Genomic DNA, 16,218 nt, shown 5'->3' on the forward strand with positions numbered 1-16,218 from the left:
CCCGCAGCACCATTTTTTCCTCACTGCGGGGACCAACTTCCGGGTCGGAAGAGCGCCGGATATAGCCTGTGTGCATGCACACGGGCGGTCCTCACCCAGAGGAGCGCCCGTACACGTGTGTACATGCTATTTCTGGTGCACTTCCAGAACGGAGGAGCGCCCGTGTGCACACGATTTTTCCAGCACTCTTCCAACCCAGAAGAGCACCAGAAATAGGTCTGGCCCACCAAGAGGTCTGCCGGGGAGTGGCCTCAAAAAACGTTGCCAACCCCTGGGTTAGGGTGAAGAAGATGATGATGATTAATTACAATTATTAGCCACTTTTTCTTCCATTTGCAAGAAGTAAATGCAAAGCAACTTACATTGTAATACAAAAAAAATTAAACCAACATAAAATGAAAATGAAACAAAAGCTATAACATTCACACACGCAGAAGACGGCCTAAAACATCCCACCCACTGAAGAGGCCACATCATCTAAAACTCTCCAAGCGAAAGTCATAAGCCCGGCTGAAAATAAATGTTTTTTGGCCTGGCACCTAAAAGTAGCCAGTTATGGTACCAGTCATGCCTACCTATGGAGAGCATTCCATAAGTAGGGTAGTGCTAGGGTTCAAATCCCCACTAAGCCATGCAGCTCATCAGATGGCCTTGGTCCGGCCACAGTCTCTCAGCCACCCTCACCGAGTTGTTACAAGGATAAAATATAAAAAGGAAGATCCATATACACCATCTTGAGCTCCCTGAAGGGCAGGTGGGATATAAACGTAGTAGGAGTAGGAGTAGTAAGTAAATAATAAATAAGAACCCAGCAGAGAACTCAAAAAGAAACAAGCTTGATCTCTCAAATGCTCTCCATGTTTTCTTCCATGCATCTCCTCAACACTGGGGAAACCCAGTCGGATGGGCGGGGTATAAATAAATAAATAAATAAATAAATAAATAAATAAATAAATTATTATTATTATTATTATTATTATTATTATTATTATTATTATTACTACTACTACACCATGGCTAGCAGTTCACTCGGCCTAGCCCAACCTTCCCCATTCTGGTGTCGCTCCATATGTTCACTAGATCTTAGCTCCCATTATCCCTCCCTCTAGGAAGAAGAGGAGTTTGGATTTGATATCCCGCTTTATCACTACCCTAAGGAGTCTCAAAGCGGCTAACATTTTCCTTTCCCCTCTTCCCCCACTACAAACACTCTGTGAGGTGAGTGAGGCTGAGAGACTTCAGAGAAGTGGGACTAGCCCAAGGTCACGCAGCAGCTGCATGTGGAGGAGCGGAGACGCGAACCCGGTTCACCAGATTACGAGTCCACCGCTCTTAACCACTACACCACACTGGCTCCCATACTCTAGGCCATGCTGGGGGACACCAGGTTGGGGCAGGCAGACTCTCACGAATGGCTGATATGAAAGGAGCCTTTGGCTGCCATCCTAAACACATTTGCTAGGAAGCAAGCCCCACTGAACACAGCAGAACTGGCTTCCGGGGGGTAAACATGTCCAGGGCTGCTGTCAGAATAGCAATCATACCCTACGTGTGCAAGAGAAAGCCTCTTCAACAGAATCTCAAGTAAACTCCTAAAGCTCTTTCCTGTCTGTTCCCAAATGCACGGTCCGTTCAGAAAGCCAGAGACGCAGGGAAAAGATTTTAATCATCCTGCCGAGGGACGGTTTGCTGCTATCTGGCGAGCAAAGTTCAAATTACCTGCAACGAAAATGTCAGTTCCAGGTCAGTCTCCATCAGGCCTCCAGGGGGCAGAACATATTCATTGGATCTCAGGACTCTCTTTGAACCCTGCAACAAGACCCGGATTGAAGTGTTAAGAGTCAATTATCGCATCACAACCTCAGCTGGCCTGTGTAAGGGAGGAAAAACACAACGCTAAGAATTTGATGACACAAGGTGAAGCAACAGAGCAGTCTGTATTAAGCAGAAGAAGAGTTCCAGAGATCTGAGCCTTAAAGAAAAGGAAATGGGGGATGTAGGGGCAAAGGGTGGTGGCATGTCACTGAAAAGCAACTAGGTACAAGTGCTTTAAGAAGTCTTTCTCCTAATAAATGAACACAGCAAGCAAAATTCACTGTGAATGAGTTCACACAGGATGACCCAGGGAGCCACAGAAGGACTGCATTGAGCTTTACCTATATATTTCAATATATCTTGCATTTATGTCATGCTTTTTAAAAATAAGAAATACATATATGCAAGCAAAGACAGGCAAGTGCTACAGGTCCTTTTTCACCACCCAGTTCTCCCACAGCACACCACCCGCCAGCTGGTCTGGATCTGAGCCAAAGTTGTGAGACAAGTCCTTCCACTCAGCCATCCACAAATTGTGGTAGACCAGAGCATGGTCAACTAGCCCTCCTCCTTGCAACCAATGATTTCAACATGCTCCTGGTGGTCTTACTGAGTTTTAAACGAGGCACGCTGAAAGGTCTGTCCACTGTTTGGCTTGTGAGGAAGGGGAGAAATGTCAAAAGTTGTAGGAAATGAAGAGAGCTTCCACACTTTAATGTCACAAGTCTTCTTTTAGATTTTGGATGCAACAAGTATGCCATCGGTTGGCCAGCCTTTCTCAACCTGGTACCCTCCGTAAGTTTAGGCTTATAACACCCATCAGTCCTGGCTGATGATGGGAGTTTTAATCCGAAACATACAAAGGGTGCTAGGTTAAGGAAGACTGCTGTAAGCAATATGATGTCTGAATGCATGAAGTCCAAAACTGCAAAGGACTCATTACTCTGGGGTTTCATCTTTGCTACTGTGTTTGAACAAATGCAAAAGGTCACTCTGATGGGCAGCAGTTTTCCACGGTCTCAGGTAGAGTCCTTCCCTAACTCTATTACCCAAGATCCTTTCAGCTGAAGGTGAGCCTTGGGATCTACTGCACAGAGGATCATGTGCTCTGCTATGAATAGACAGAAAAGCAGAGCGTGGTGCCGTCAGAATAATTCTATACTCATAGGTAAAGGTAAAGGTAAAGGTAAAGGTAAAGGTAAAGGTAAAGGTAAAGGGACCCCTGACCATTAGGTCCAGTCGTGACTGACTCTGGGGTTGTGGGGCTCATCTCACTTTACTGGCCGAGGGAGCTGGCGTACAGCTTCCGGGTCATGTGGCCAGCATGACTAAGCCGCTTCTGGCAAACCAGAGCAGCGTACGGAAACGCCGTTTACCTTCCAACCGGAGTGGTACCTATTTAGCTACTTGCACTTTGATGTGCTTTCAAACTGCTAGGTTGGCAGGAGCAGGGACTGAGCAATGGGAGCTCACCCCGTCGCGGGGATTCGAACCGCGACCTTCTGATCGGAAAGTCCTAGGCTCTGTGGTTTAACTCACAGCGCCACCCGTGTCCCGATCTTATGCTCATACCCATGCTTAAAAGCAAACTTTCCCAGGTGTTTAAGGTTGAAGTGTGCCTCCAGTTCTCATCCGGAAAAAGCAAGCACAACTTATCAAGCCAAAGCTGGGCATTCCTGAACCGAGGCTGCCCCAAGTGCAGAGTCGCTTAGATCCTCCACCTCGGCAGCCAAGCCACTGCTAAGAAAGCAATTGCCTATTTCCCTGCTCAAATGAGCTGGGGGGATTTTCTCCATGCTGCAAGGAGGGTCGCTCCACTGCCAGTGAGAAGTTCAGAGAAAGAGCAGAGCATAGCCAAATTATCCACCCACCTCGCCTTATTAAGCCGCGCGGAATTAACTTGGCTCGGGGGCAAACATTACACAGATCTGTCTGAGTGGAGAGATTCCACTTCCAGCAGGATTAACCTGGCTCACCTTGGGAGGGGAAAAGGAAATGGATTAGCCGGCGGAGAGTTGCGGCAGCTCTCCCACTGCCCACCAGGACTCCCAAGGCGTTATGCTGGTAATGCCCTTTTAATTAGTTTTAAAATAATATTAATCCACCAAGCATTATCGAAGAAGGCATTCTGGTGCCTTAGGAGCTCAAAGGCACTCAATGTGTGAGGGGGGAAAGTATCCTTTGCTGGATACTATAATCCTCTGGGGTTAAGTCTACAAGGTGAGCCACAACAAGGAAGACGAGGGGGCAGGCAGCCAGTTGGGACTGGTGGGGTGCAAGGCAGGAGGTCAACAGTAGGTGGAGCCAATGCCACACACGCAGAGTCAAGAGGGTCTGGTTTTGACAACCATCCGCCTCCCTGCTGAGTTTTACAAAAGCTATACCAATTAAGGAGGGGAAAGGAAGCTGGCAGGTGGTGTCATCCACTGGACTGGTTATAAGCAAGATGACAGGCTGGGGTGGAGGTGCCCAAAGGTAGACTGAGGCGGGGAAAGAGCCCCACTCTCCCTTATGGACCAGCCTCTGCTTGGTGTATGCTGTAGGCCAAAGTCCTAGGCATCACAAACAGAAGGATTTACTTCCGAGTAGCCCTGCTTAAGACTGCACTGCTCGCTCTAGGATTCTTTGCACAGGGGTGAGGAACCTGTGTCTCTCCATCAATGCATTCATTCGAAACTGTGCTTTGCAGGGTTCATCGTCCTTCATCTGCGTCTGTCTGGTGGAACCCTACATCAGGGATGGGGAACCTGTGGTCTTCCAGACATTGCTTGATTACAGCTCTCACTGTCCCTGACCACTGACCACTCTGTCCAGTCCAGGAAGGAGGGGAACCCAACACCTAGAGGGCCTCTGGTTTGAAACGAGCAGGGCCCACATCCGAAACAGGGGCTAATCTGAGAAAAGCCTCCCACAAACATTTTGGGGTGGTTCCCTGGACCAGATGAGTGGGAGGTGGGCTTGATGCTCTTGATGGGGTTACATTTCCTCTGAAGGAGAAGGTTCATAGCTTGGGGGTGGTCCTGGATTCTTTGCTGTTGCTTGAGGTTCAGGTGGCCTCAGTTATTGGGTTATTTTTATTCTGATGATGTATTTTGTGGTTTTATATTTTGATTTTATTTTGTGAACCGCCCTGAGACCTCTGGGTATAGGGAAGTATATAAATTCAAACAGCAGCAACAACAACAACAACTTAAGAAACTGGGTGGTTCATGTAGGAGAAAATGGTCGTTCATCTAATTTGGTGCCATGACATAGAGCACTTTCTAGGTCAAAATCAGCCTAATAAATTATGTCTGGAAACAATCTGGCAGCCAGTAAAGAAACAAGAGGTGTCTCATGTATAATGCACTGCAGTAACCAGGGCTGGACATTAGCAGGGCATCAATAACAGTCACAAGGCTCTCTCTGTGTAGGAAATGTCACAACTGGTTCACAGACTTAAGCAGGTGAAAGGTGCTTTGGGCCACATGGATAGAATCATGGAGTTGGAAGGGACCCTGAGGGTCATCTAGTCCAACCCTCTGCAATGCAGGAATCCCAACTAAAGAATCCATGACAGACTGCCTTCCAACCTTTGCTTAGAAACCTCCAAGGAAGGAGAGTCCACAACCTCACAAGGGAGACCATTCCACTGTCGAACGGCTCTTACTGTCAGAAAGTTCTTCCTGATGTTTAGTCAGAATCTCTTTTCTTGTCAAGGATCATTCAGGCCACCAAATTAAGGCCCCAATCTTACAGTACTCAACAGTGACAAACGTGATCCTTAAGGGGAACTGCAACCCCATCCAAAACAGATTGAACACCACCCTATTAATCTAGTGAGGCAGTTACTGCTAATGCCACCATTTTGTCTAGATTTAATTAGCTGTTATTCAGCCTATTACCAATTCCAGAGGTGTTCAGCACTTGAAATAGGGCAGGGGTGAGGAGCCTTTGTCCCTCAGATGTTGCTGAACCACAACTTCCTTCAGGTCTAGCAAGCTTGGTGGATGGTCAGGGATTATAGGAGTTGTAGTTCAGTCACATCTGGGGGGGGGGAAAGGTTCCCCACACCTGAAACAGTCACACACAGTATTTCTACTTCTACCATTTTGTTCTGAAAGAAACTCCCAGGCCTAAATAATGCCCTACTCTCTTTAATGGCCAATTGTCCCTGGCTTCTCCAAACTCTCAGAAAGTTGACATCATTTGCCTTGCCAAAGGGCACGACCCTGAGCAGGTCCGAATTTATGGTAAAACCACGGACCGAATGCCTCTGGTAGATGCTCTGCATAATCCAGATGAAAGACGAGCCAGAAGGAATGGACGAGATATAACTCCTGACACTTACAACAGGGCTAATTTGAGATGGACTTGAATGAACCTAAAACAGGCATAGCATGTGACCAATGTCAAAAATAGTTGCTTGGGTGGGGGATAAAATCATTGGAGAGAAGTGAAGCTCCACAAGAGGAGGAAGGAAGGAAGCTCCACAAGAAGGAAGATATTATCTGCTGCTTCAGGGCCTACCCTGCTGTGCTCTCACATGACTTGTAAATAAAAGCAAATGTGGCCCATTGGCTGAAGTGTAAATTAAGGCCTAGAAGGGGAGCGTTCAAAGCCCAACCCAATTAATAACTTGCTGGGAGGCCTCAAGGAAGCTGCCACGTTTCCGCGCCAATTCCCCATTTGCATAAAGGGAACGATAACCTACTTCAAAGGTTGCTTTGAGATAGAATTAAACAAGGTAGTGAATGCTACAGATTGACTTAGTCCTTCCTCATACGGTGCGGATATTAAGTCTCAAATTCTGCCTTCAGGAATAGCATTTGATGCGGTTCACTTCTGGGTGTGGCTATGTGCAGCGCCACTTCTGAGTGGTATTTACTTCCACGAATCCGTCTCAACTGGCAATAATAATGACATAATTATTGGTGTCAAGAGAAGGAGTGTAAGCCTGGCTGCCTTGTGAGATCATTGTCAGACACTTCCCAGTGTTCCCACAAATATACTTGGTTGGGAACAGGGAGAGGGTCTGTGCAACTGAACAGAACATTGATTTTTTTTTTCCTGAGGCAAATTCATCTCATCCCATCTCTAACAGTCTTCCATAAGACAATCAAAGCCTTCCTTTTTCAGGAAAGCTTTTGGGCTGTAAATGGTTGTTCTCATTCTGAACTGGTGTAACTGCTGTGGTTACATTGTTATTGGTGGTTGTGGTGTCTTTCATCTACCTTTGCTGTTTAGTTCTAAGACACTGCTGAGACATCTTGTATTTTCTACCTCAGCTACGGGACTGCTGACCGTGGTCCTGAATCAGCACCTTGGGCCTTATTCACAGGTCTGGCCTTGTTTTGCCATCTGTTCCAGAACCCCAGGACAACTGATCTCCTCAGTTGGGCCATCACCTTCTCTTGGTGGTGGATATCACCATGGATCAGGAGACAACTTAATAAGTGCAAGGTCCCTCCAGCTAAAAGCAACATTTGTGTTCATATGGCTGAAAACATAATGGTTGGGTTCCAAAGCATATGTGTGATACAGGTAGACACAGCAGGCAACTTCCTACTGATTGCTGCTCTCTCCAGTGTTTACACAGAAACTTCCACTCATCCAACACAAAGGTGAAATAGCTCTTGGTAGTATTCACTACATGGCCCACCCTGATACTCTCCACAGGCTACAGAGTGCAGGATCCTGATCTAGTCCAGCCTTCCCTGACATGTGTCCTCCAAAAGTTTTGGACGACAGCTTTCATCTGCCCCAGCCAGTGCTGGCTGAGGCTGATGGGAACTGCAGTCTAAAACATCTGGAAGCACCAAGTTGAGGAACGCTGCTCTAGAATCCCCAGGGCTTAACTTCTCTTTCTCAAAAAGTCAGAGCGATCGCTCTCTTCTAGCACTGCTCTGTTGCTGCTAGAAGATTTGTTAGACAAGCCCCTTCTTTTCTGACATTCAGTTTGGTTTCAAGGGAAGTGGGGAGTGACTGTAAGCCTGGAGGCAATAGGAAAAAAGGGAGAACGGAGAAAACGGAACCAAGAGTCAAAATGCACCAGGCACTACTGGTTCAGCACTGCAAGTCACTGTGTAGGGAACAGGTAGAAGAAGCCACCAAGCCAGCTGGTTACTTGCAAGCAGCCTGACCAGCACTCACCTTGTACAGGCTGCAGATGGGGGGGGGGGGAATGCAAACGGTGAGATGTTGCAAGCTTTCAAGATGGGTCCTTCCCACTGCCCTGAGCTCCCACCTGCCTGCCTTCTTCATCATAGCTAGTTCAGGGGTGGCACTGCTTGCTGGTTTCCTCCTCCTTGGCCTCAGTGGGGCAAAACTAGTCGGCTCTCTCAACAAGCTATGGCTCCACCTACTGTTGGCCCCTCCTGCTTTCCATCCTACCACCCACAATGGCCACCAGCTACCACTGGAGAAGGGGCATGGGAGCAGCCTGGAGAAAAGAGAGGTTGCCTGCTAAAGGAAGGGAAGGCAGGAGAAGAAGGCAATCTGGAGGAGATAAGAACTAGTGGGGGTAAGGAAGTTGGGATATCTCATTCCCAATTTAAACAAAGTTAGAAGCATAGCAGAAAGCAAGTATGGAGTGACTGAATGGTACATTAACTGCTTCATCCTCTTAGCAGATCTTACCTGCAGGCAGTTGTTAAAAATGAAGCAGGAAAACTGTTAAAAATTATTTTGCCTCCTTTGGTTTGTGTTGACTGCACTCTACATTCAGGGCAGTGGGGGGTGGGGGGAGAAATGAAGATTAATTTAAGTGAAGTGCCCCATTATGCTGTGGTTGGAATAAGCCTCTAATGTTCCTGTCACAGATCTAGGGGTCCTTGGTAAGTAACTACTCCTATTTTTACCGTGGCACCCCCAGGGAAGAGCACTAATTCGGTCTCGGAAGGCAATTAGTCACCCTAGCTGTTGCAATGGTGCCAATCACACCACAGCAAACCAGCTGCCACCATGCGACGTATTATTTATTCCCTTAGTGAAAGTCTGAGGAGGGGGAAAGCACAACTGAAAGAACCTCTATGGAGATATTTATGCCTTCATTCTTCAACTTCTAAACTTCTGGCTTTTCACTTCATCTCGGCTTCACTCCTGAAAATCTGTCTATGCCACTTATTCCAAAATCCATAGATCAAAACACCAGAGGCACAAACCTGGTGTATTGAAACTCTGAGTAGGGTTGGGCCAGAGCAGATCAGGTACAATACTGTTAAAAACAACAACACCTAAGTAGAAAAAAACACTATTTTATGGACTATAAAATGAAGGACTGAAATGCTATAATTCTAAGATTCTTTCCTCAGCTGCTACTGCAGGACAGTTACATGGGCACATGCTTCAAGATTGAATTTCCAGCAGTAAAGCGCTTTAGAAGGGAAAAACTTACTCCAAATCCAGTATAGAGGCATCACTTTACAGCCCAGGAGTCAATCTGGAAATCAGAACTGAAGACTTCTTCAGATGGACTATGAGATGTATTTTTTTTATTTCTATTTTACTGTTGAGGGTCACATTCCTTGGGGGAAATATATTGGAGGTAGCATGAGGGAGGTGGGCAGAGCCCCCCCCCATGTGTGTCTGCTTTCCCCTCTTCCTCCATCCCCATCCATTTTGGCTCCCATCCTGCTTCCCCCCTTCAATTAACACAGGTCAGAATGTATCCATTGGGTGCTGACCTGCCACTTACCTTCCCCAGACAGGACTAGCATGCCTTGTTATATGCTGCTTCCGGCTAAGACTTGCTAAGAGTTCTGTATCCACCCAGTTTCCACAGGAATGAGATATACCGCTTTACTGCCTGTACCCTGATCTGCAATCAAACATTCTCTAATAAAACCATTGCTTTCTCCTGCTTCCCACCCTCCTTTTTCCTCTCCATTCAGACCCCCCACAGCTCACTGCAAGACTTATTTCTACCCAAGCTCACTGTGTGGTACAGTTGGTTTTCAACTTACGCACATTTAACCTGCGAACGTTCAGCTTCACGCACGTGGCAGAAATTTCAAAAGGGGTGGAAAGGGCGCAGGGATTTGGTGAAAATGACTTTGCCAATCCCACGCACTGTCGGGGACTGGCTGGATGAGGAAGAGTGGAGGGCATCGAGTGCCCAAGAGCTCCCCAGGGAGGACAGGGAAAAAGACGAGCCTGGATCGTGGTGGTGGGGCACCGGGGAGCAGTCTGGGGAAGGGACAAGTTGGGAGTTGCTTGGAGCAGGGGGTTTGAACAATCAAGGGGGGTGTCAGAAGGAGGAGGCCCTTGCAGGACAGGGCTAGAGGCTGAGAGTTGCAGTGTGAGCACAGACTCAGGAAGAGGAGTCAGAGGTTGCCCTTGCTACCCAGACCCAGTCCTGCCGGCTCTCCTCTCCCTCTGATACCCAGCTGGAGGAGACACCTGCATGTTGATGAGCAAGGAGCCAGGCAGACCCAGAGGAAGAGCCCCATCTGCTAGGGAAGGATCCAGAGTGAGAGGTCAGAGGGGAAGGGAAGGGCCAGTGGTCAGTTTCAGTAACATCTCCAGCTGGATTAAGATGAACCAGAGGAACTCTGCTGTGTTGTCACTTCCTGTGAATAAAAGCTAACTGCTTATGTTCCTCACATTCTTTCCTGCCCTGTAGATGACTAGTGCTCACCTGACAGCTCCTTGACACCCACCAACAAATGGGTTTTTACCATACAGTCGTACCTTAGATCCCAAATGCCCTGGAACTCGGACGCTTTGGCTCCCGAACGCCACAAACCCGGAAGTGATTGTTCCGGTTTGTGAATGTTCTTTTGGAACCTGAACGTCCGACAGGGCTTCTGTGGTTTCTGATCGGATGCAGGAGCTTCCTGAAGCCAATCAGAAGCCGCAATTTGGTTTTTGACTGTTTTGGAAGTCAAATGGATTCTGTTCGACTTCCAAGGTATGACTGTAAGTGATTTTGGCCTTAGGCGCAATCCCCGAATGTAACCCCCATGTAAGTTGTGGGCTTGCTGAAGTTTTGTCATATGCAACCTGCAGCCCGCAAGTTAGACACACCCGGGCTAAATTAAGATAACTCTTTTGTAACTATCAGAACCATCTGTTCTGCAGAATTGCATCCAGCCATTTGACCTGCTCCTCCAGTTGACCTCTTGAGAATTCATCCTCATTTGCTTGCCAGGGAGGTTACATGCCAATGAACATTCATTCTGATTTGCTTGGGTGAGGGTTATACATCTTCCTGTTAATCAGACGTTTATCCCTGTCACTCTCCTAATTGCAAAAACTCAGGGGTTTTATAGGGGGGAGGGAGTGGATTTGTTGTGCCAGAGTGCTTTAATCCACTTTAATTGCTCAAATATAAATTTCCGGTATGCGAATGAATCCTGTCCTACACAATAATGGCAATCTGGAGGGGACTAGAGAGATCACTTGCTGGGAGTGAGACTGTCTGTCAGAATGAACACTTCCCTTCAATGGAGAGGCAGAAACAGCTTATCCCAGGAAGCCATTTGATGTAAAGTGTAGATCTAAGAGTTGAAGGTGGAACCACCATGGCTGCAAAGATGCACCCCGAATGGTAATGCATTTTTGAAAAAGACTCTTTAAAGAACAAAGGGAACGCTGGAGAACCACCTTCCCGACAGGAATCGAAAGTATCTGGGATGTTTTCAGAAGCTCTTGACTACCAGAAAGAAAACTAACTGGCATGCTTTGAAGATCTTTGAAGTGCAGTTATCTACCATCCTGTTCTCCAATTTATGGAGCCCTCTCGATTCACAGTTAAATATGTCTTTACATAACTTACTTAACCCACATTAATATAACTCTGGATACAAATACTTCTCCCATCAACAGAGACCCAAGGACATCTAGAGAACAAGAACCAGTATCTCAAACAGTAGGGATGTGTGGACCTGTCGGTTTCTCATTTTCCCAACCTTAAATTCCATTCTCCACATTTCTGCAGCAACTTGCATTTATATTATATTATATTATATTATATTATATTATATTATATTATATTATATTATATTATATTATATTATATTATATTATATTATATTATATTATATTATATTATATTATATTAATGAAATTTGCCAGCATTTTACTGGGACATTCTACTAACAAGCAGATTTTTGTATGTAATTTCCCCTACTATACACATTTCTTCCTATAATGCATTTGTATGTTATTTCCACTAATATATGGATTTTTATGCACACTTTACCATAGCGATGTTTGTGTATACTTCGATTGCCTGGAAAACTGCATTGCAAAATTCGGAAAACAACAAATTTTGAAGGAAGGCATGCATATTATTTTGGAAGGCATGGATTTGGCAGGTTCACCTTTAAATGTGAACTAAATGGAATTTCTCCCTCATCCCTATCAACCATAGAATCTTAAGAGTTGGAAGGGACCCCAAGGGTCATCTAGTCCAACCCCCTGCAATGCAGGAATCTCAGCTAAAGCATCTATGACAGATGGCCAGCCAACCTCTGCTTAAAAACCTCCAAGGAAGGAGAGTCCACCACCGCTCATGGGAGTTTGCTCCGCTGCTGAACAGCTCTTATTGTCAGAAAGTTTCTCCGAATGTTCAGTCGGAATCTCCTTTCTTGCAACTTGAAGCCAAACATGCTCCGTCTTCCATGTGACAGCCCTTAAGATATTTGAAGATGGCTATCATAGCTCCTCTCAGTTTCCTCTTTTCCAGGCTAAACATACCCAGATCCTTCAAGTGCTCCTCATAAGGCTTAGTTTCCAGACCCTTGATCATCTTGGTTGTCCTCCTCTGCACACGTTCCAGCTTGTCAACATCCTTCTTAAATTGTGGTGCCCAGAATTGGACACAGTATTCCAAGTGTGACTAAGGCTGAATAGAGTGCTACTATTACTTCCCTTGATCTATACTTCTGTTGATGCAGCCTAGAATAGCATTAGCTTTTTTTGCTGCTGCATCACACTGTTTACTCATGTTAAGCTTCTGGTCCACCAAGACCCCAAGATCCTTTTCACATGTACTGCTAGTAAGCCAGGTGTTCCCCATCCTATATTTGTGCATCTGGTTCTTCTTGCCTAAGTGCAGAACCTTACATTTGTCCCTATGGAAATTCATTTTGTTAGCTTGCTCCCAGTTTTCTAATACGTTAAGATCCTTTTGAATTCCGATTCTGCCTTCTGTGACATTAGTTACCCCTCCCAGTTTGGTGTCATCTGCAAATGACAGTGGCTGCCAAAATTTATAGTAATACAGAGCTGTGGCCCTCCAGAGGTTGCTGCTGGACTTTGGTCAGTCCCAGCAAGGACAACCAATGTTCAGGGATAACGGAAACTGTAGTTCAGCAAAACCACAATCAGATCCACCAAAATGTTTCTGCTTATGTTGAGAATGAAATTTTCTTAGCCTGTTGCAGGGACACTGCTCCAAACGTAGCTGGAAGCCCAAACACCTGATTTCAAAGCTCCTAAGATCCACAGATCATGAGCCAAGATAACAAAGAACTATCGTAGAATTGTAGGGAACATGAGGGTCATCTGGTCCAACCTCTTGAAATGCAGGTATCCTTCGCTCAATGTGGGGTTCACATCCATGACCCCGAGATTAAGAGTCTCATGCTCTACCTACTGAGCTATGGGTCATTTCCAGTGCTGTGGTAGATACAGGCTGACCTGAAAGGAAGAGGTGTCGGTGGTGAAGCTATGGAATGCCTCCTTCGTTTGGGCTGAAGTGTACATCCATTTACCGAATATATGAATCTGTTTTCATAAATTGGCCCAAAATTTGGGAAATAAATGTTTCCGCACTGTTTCAATTACATGACATGGTCATCTCAGCTTTCTGAAACGCGAATTTGGTAGCACTGCTTTCAGCTGAATGGCTTGTTGTGTTAATTTCTTGCCCTTATTTTTATTCCCTCTCTGTTCTTTGGGTGTTATTATCCCACCCTCTTAACAGCTGGTTGTGACACCTAAATAATCACCCACAAATTGAGTTAACAAGTTGTTTTTGTTCCTCTGCCTCTGTAATTATTCATGCCGGGAAGCATTTTGTGCTGTGGAAATCAAATGCAAATAGGAAATGAGCCTGGACCGGCCTCAGCTTCTGCCTCCCTGTCTTTTCTATCTCCTCCCTGGCAGGAAGCAGGAGAGGAACACAGCAGCTCTCCAAACTTCAGTTTTACTCATTAGGTCCGTATAGTTAAAGCTATGGTTTTCCCAGTAGTGATGTATGGAAGTGAGAGCTGGACCATCAAGAAGGTTGATCGCCGAAGAATTGATGCTTTTGAATTATGGTGCTGGAGGAGACTCTTGAGAGTCCCATGGGCTGCAAGAAGATCAAACCTATCCATTCTCAAGGAAATCAGCCCTGAGTGCTCACTGGAAGGACAGGTGTGAAGCTGAGGCTTCCCATCCCTGTCTTCCCATCCCTGTCTCCCCATCCCTGTCTTCTGAGCATCAAGAGAGCAGGATGCTTCTGCTCCAACCCAGAATCAGAGATTGAGAACCTGTGGCCATTCAGATGCTGTTGGGCTCAGCCTCGGTCAGTATGGTCAATGGTCAGGCGTGATGGGAAGCACCATCCAATAATATCTGGAAGGCCACAGGTTTCCCATTCCTGCCATAGGCCGTGACTACTTCAGACTCCTTGCTGTTTCATCCTTCCACTCAGCTCCCACCAATTCTCAAAGCGGGACGGGGATAAGGAAGTGGGGTGGCTCCATTTCAAATTAGGCCAGATGTAATTCAGCCCATGGTCCATCCACCATCCTCATCACTATGCTATCGACATCGTCAACCCTCGCCCAGGTGGTGGAGCTGGGAGAGGCAGCTGTCAGGTACTCCTATAGAAGGTCCACCTTTCTACAAAGGCTGGCAGGATGTGGAAGCTGTCGATCCAAGGGCTTGCTAGGGCTGGGCAAATCCGTCAATCTTGTGTGTTTTCCTCCAGCCCAGTTCTCCACATTTCTGCATCAGTTTGCAGATTTCAATTAGTCAGCATTTTCGCCACTCCAAGAACCTTTTTCGGCTGAACAAATTGGGGCACAAATGCTCCAAACAAACAAGGTTCAGCCGAACACACTTACAACCCCCTTCATGCTCAAAATGAGATGGTTAGGATGGAGCAGGCAGGCGCATGCTTGCCACTGCCCAGTTTAAACCCTCCTGTGTTACTCTGAATGACCAAACAGGGAGTGCAGCAAAAGAAAAGCTGTGGGATTGCAGGGTTGGATTAGGCCTAGAGACACCCAGATTTAAAGATCCCCATTCAGCCTTTACCTCAGCCATAAACCTCAGAGAGTGACCTGGGATCAGTTGCCACCTTCACAGAGTTATTGTGGGAATAAAATAGGTGGTGGTGAGGAGAAGAACATACCCCACACCCTGAGCTCCTTTCGGAAAGGGCAAATGATGAGTCACATCAGTCTCCCCATAGCATCCCTGCCACCAACCTAGGTATCAGAATATTTTGAAGACAAAGAACCCCCTCCCTGACTCTGTGACCATCCCCTGAGGCCCTTCTTCGTGTGCCTCTTCCACGAGAGGTCTGGAGGGCAGCAACACGAGAACGGGGCCTTTTCTGCGGTGGCTCCGTTTGTGAAATGCTCCCCCTAGGGAGGTTCACCTGGTGCCTTCATTATGCATCTTCAGGCGCCAAGCGAAAACGTTCCTCTTTAACCAGGTCTTTGTCTGATTAATATTCCTTGGCCTTTTATATGTGCTTGTGGGAGGGGGTTTATTGTTTTGTTTTAACTATTCTGTGCTTTTATTTCGTATTTTTATCTTGTGAACGGCCCTGAGATCTTCGGATGAAGGGTGGGATATAAATTTAATTAATAAAAAATAAAATAAAGAGGTATGGACACATGTGCCATATGGCAGGATTTTCAGGATGGTAGCCACACAAACCCCAGCCATCATTGCAGGCCACAGCAACATGATTAAGCCGGCATGGGGGGGGGAATTGCTGTCAACATTTGTATTCCTAACAGACTCCCATCTCTCAGGACTGGACACTTCCAGCCTAGCCAGTGTTTTGAATGGCAAAAGGCCTCCACAATGCATTCTCAAAGCCATTTCCATTCTGCGGCTGCAGCTGTGTGTCCCAGATACTAAAAAGTCTTGAGAAATGTTCCCCCTTTGGGGCATATGTTTTCTTGTTTTCTGAACATGTTTCTGGTTGGTTTCAAAGAAATCCCTCCAGTCATTTGAGACACAAGCACAAACAAAACGGTAGGGGAAAGGGGGGAAAACCATTCCTCTTTACTGCATTAAAAAGCCGCTGCAATCCAGGGTGCAAAAATGATGCAAGTCAACTCCAATAAGAACCATACGATTTGCAAGTCCTGAAAAATTAGATGCGAACTATGAAAAAGGAGTATAATGAGGTCTGCAGAGTTGCTTAAGAAATCCATTAATTTTTAATGGAATAAAAACCCAAGCCATGAT

At 46.3% G+C, this 16,218-nt stretch overlaps 1 protein-coding gene across 4 annotated transcripts in view; it reads right to left on the minus strand.

Moving 5' to 3' along the window:
* LOC308583955 (phosphofurin acidic cluster sorting protein 2-like) overlaps positions 1-16,218 on the minus strand; it is a 191,756-nt gene that overhangs the window by 42,554 nt on the left and 132,984 nt on the right. For all 4 annotated transcript variants that reach the window (XM_081188473.1, XM_081188472.1, XM_081188471.1 and 1 more), the window contains exon 3: positions 1,720-1,809. In XM_081188473.1, coding sequence (XP_081044599.1) covers positions 1,720-1,809 — 90 coding nt within the window. The remainder of the gene's footprint in view (positions 1-1,719; positions 1,810-16,218) is intronic.

Source organism: Podarcis bocagei (genome assembly GCF_964188305.1).
Source record: "Podarcis bocagei genome assembly, chromosome: 3".
In the NCBI taxonomy this organism is placed as follows: domain Eukaryota; kingdom Metazoa; phylum Chordata; class Lepidosauria; order Squamata; family Lacertidae; genus Podarcis; species Podarcis bocagei.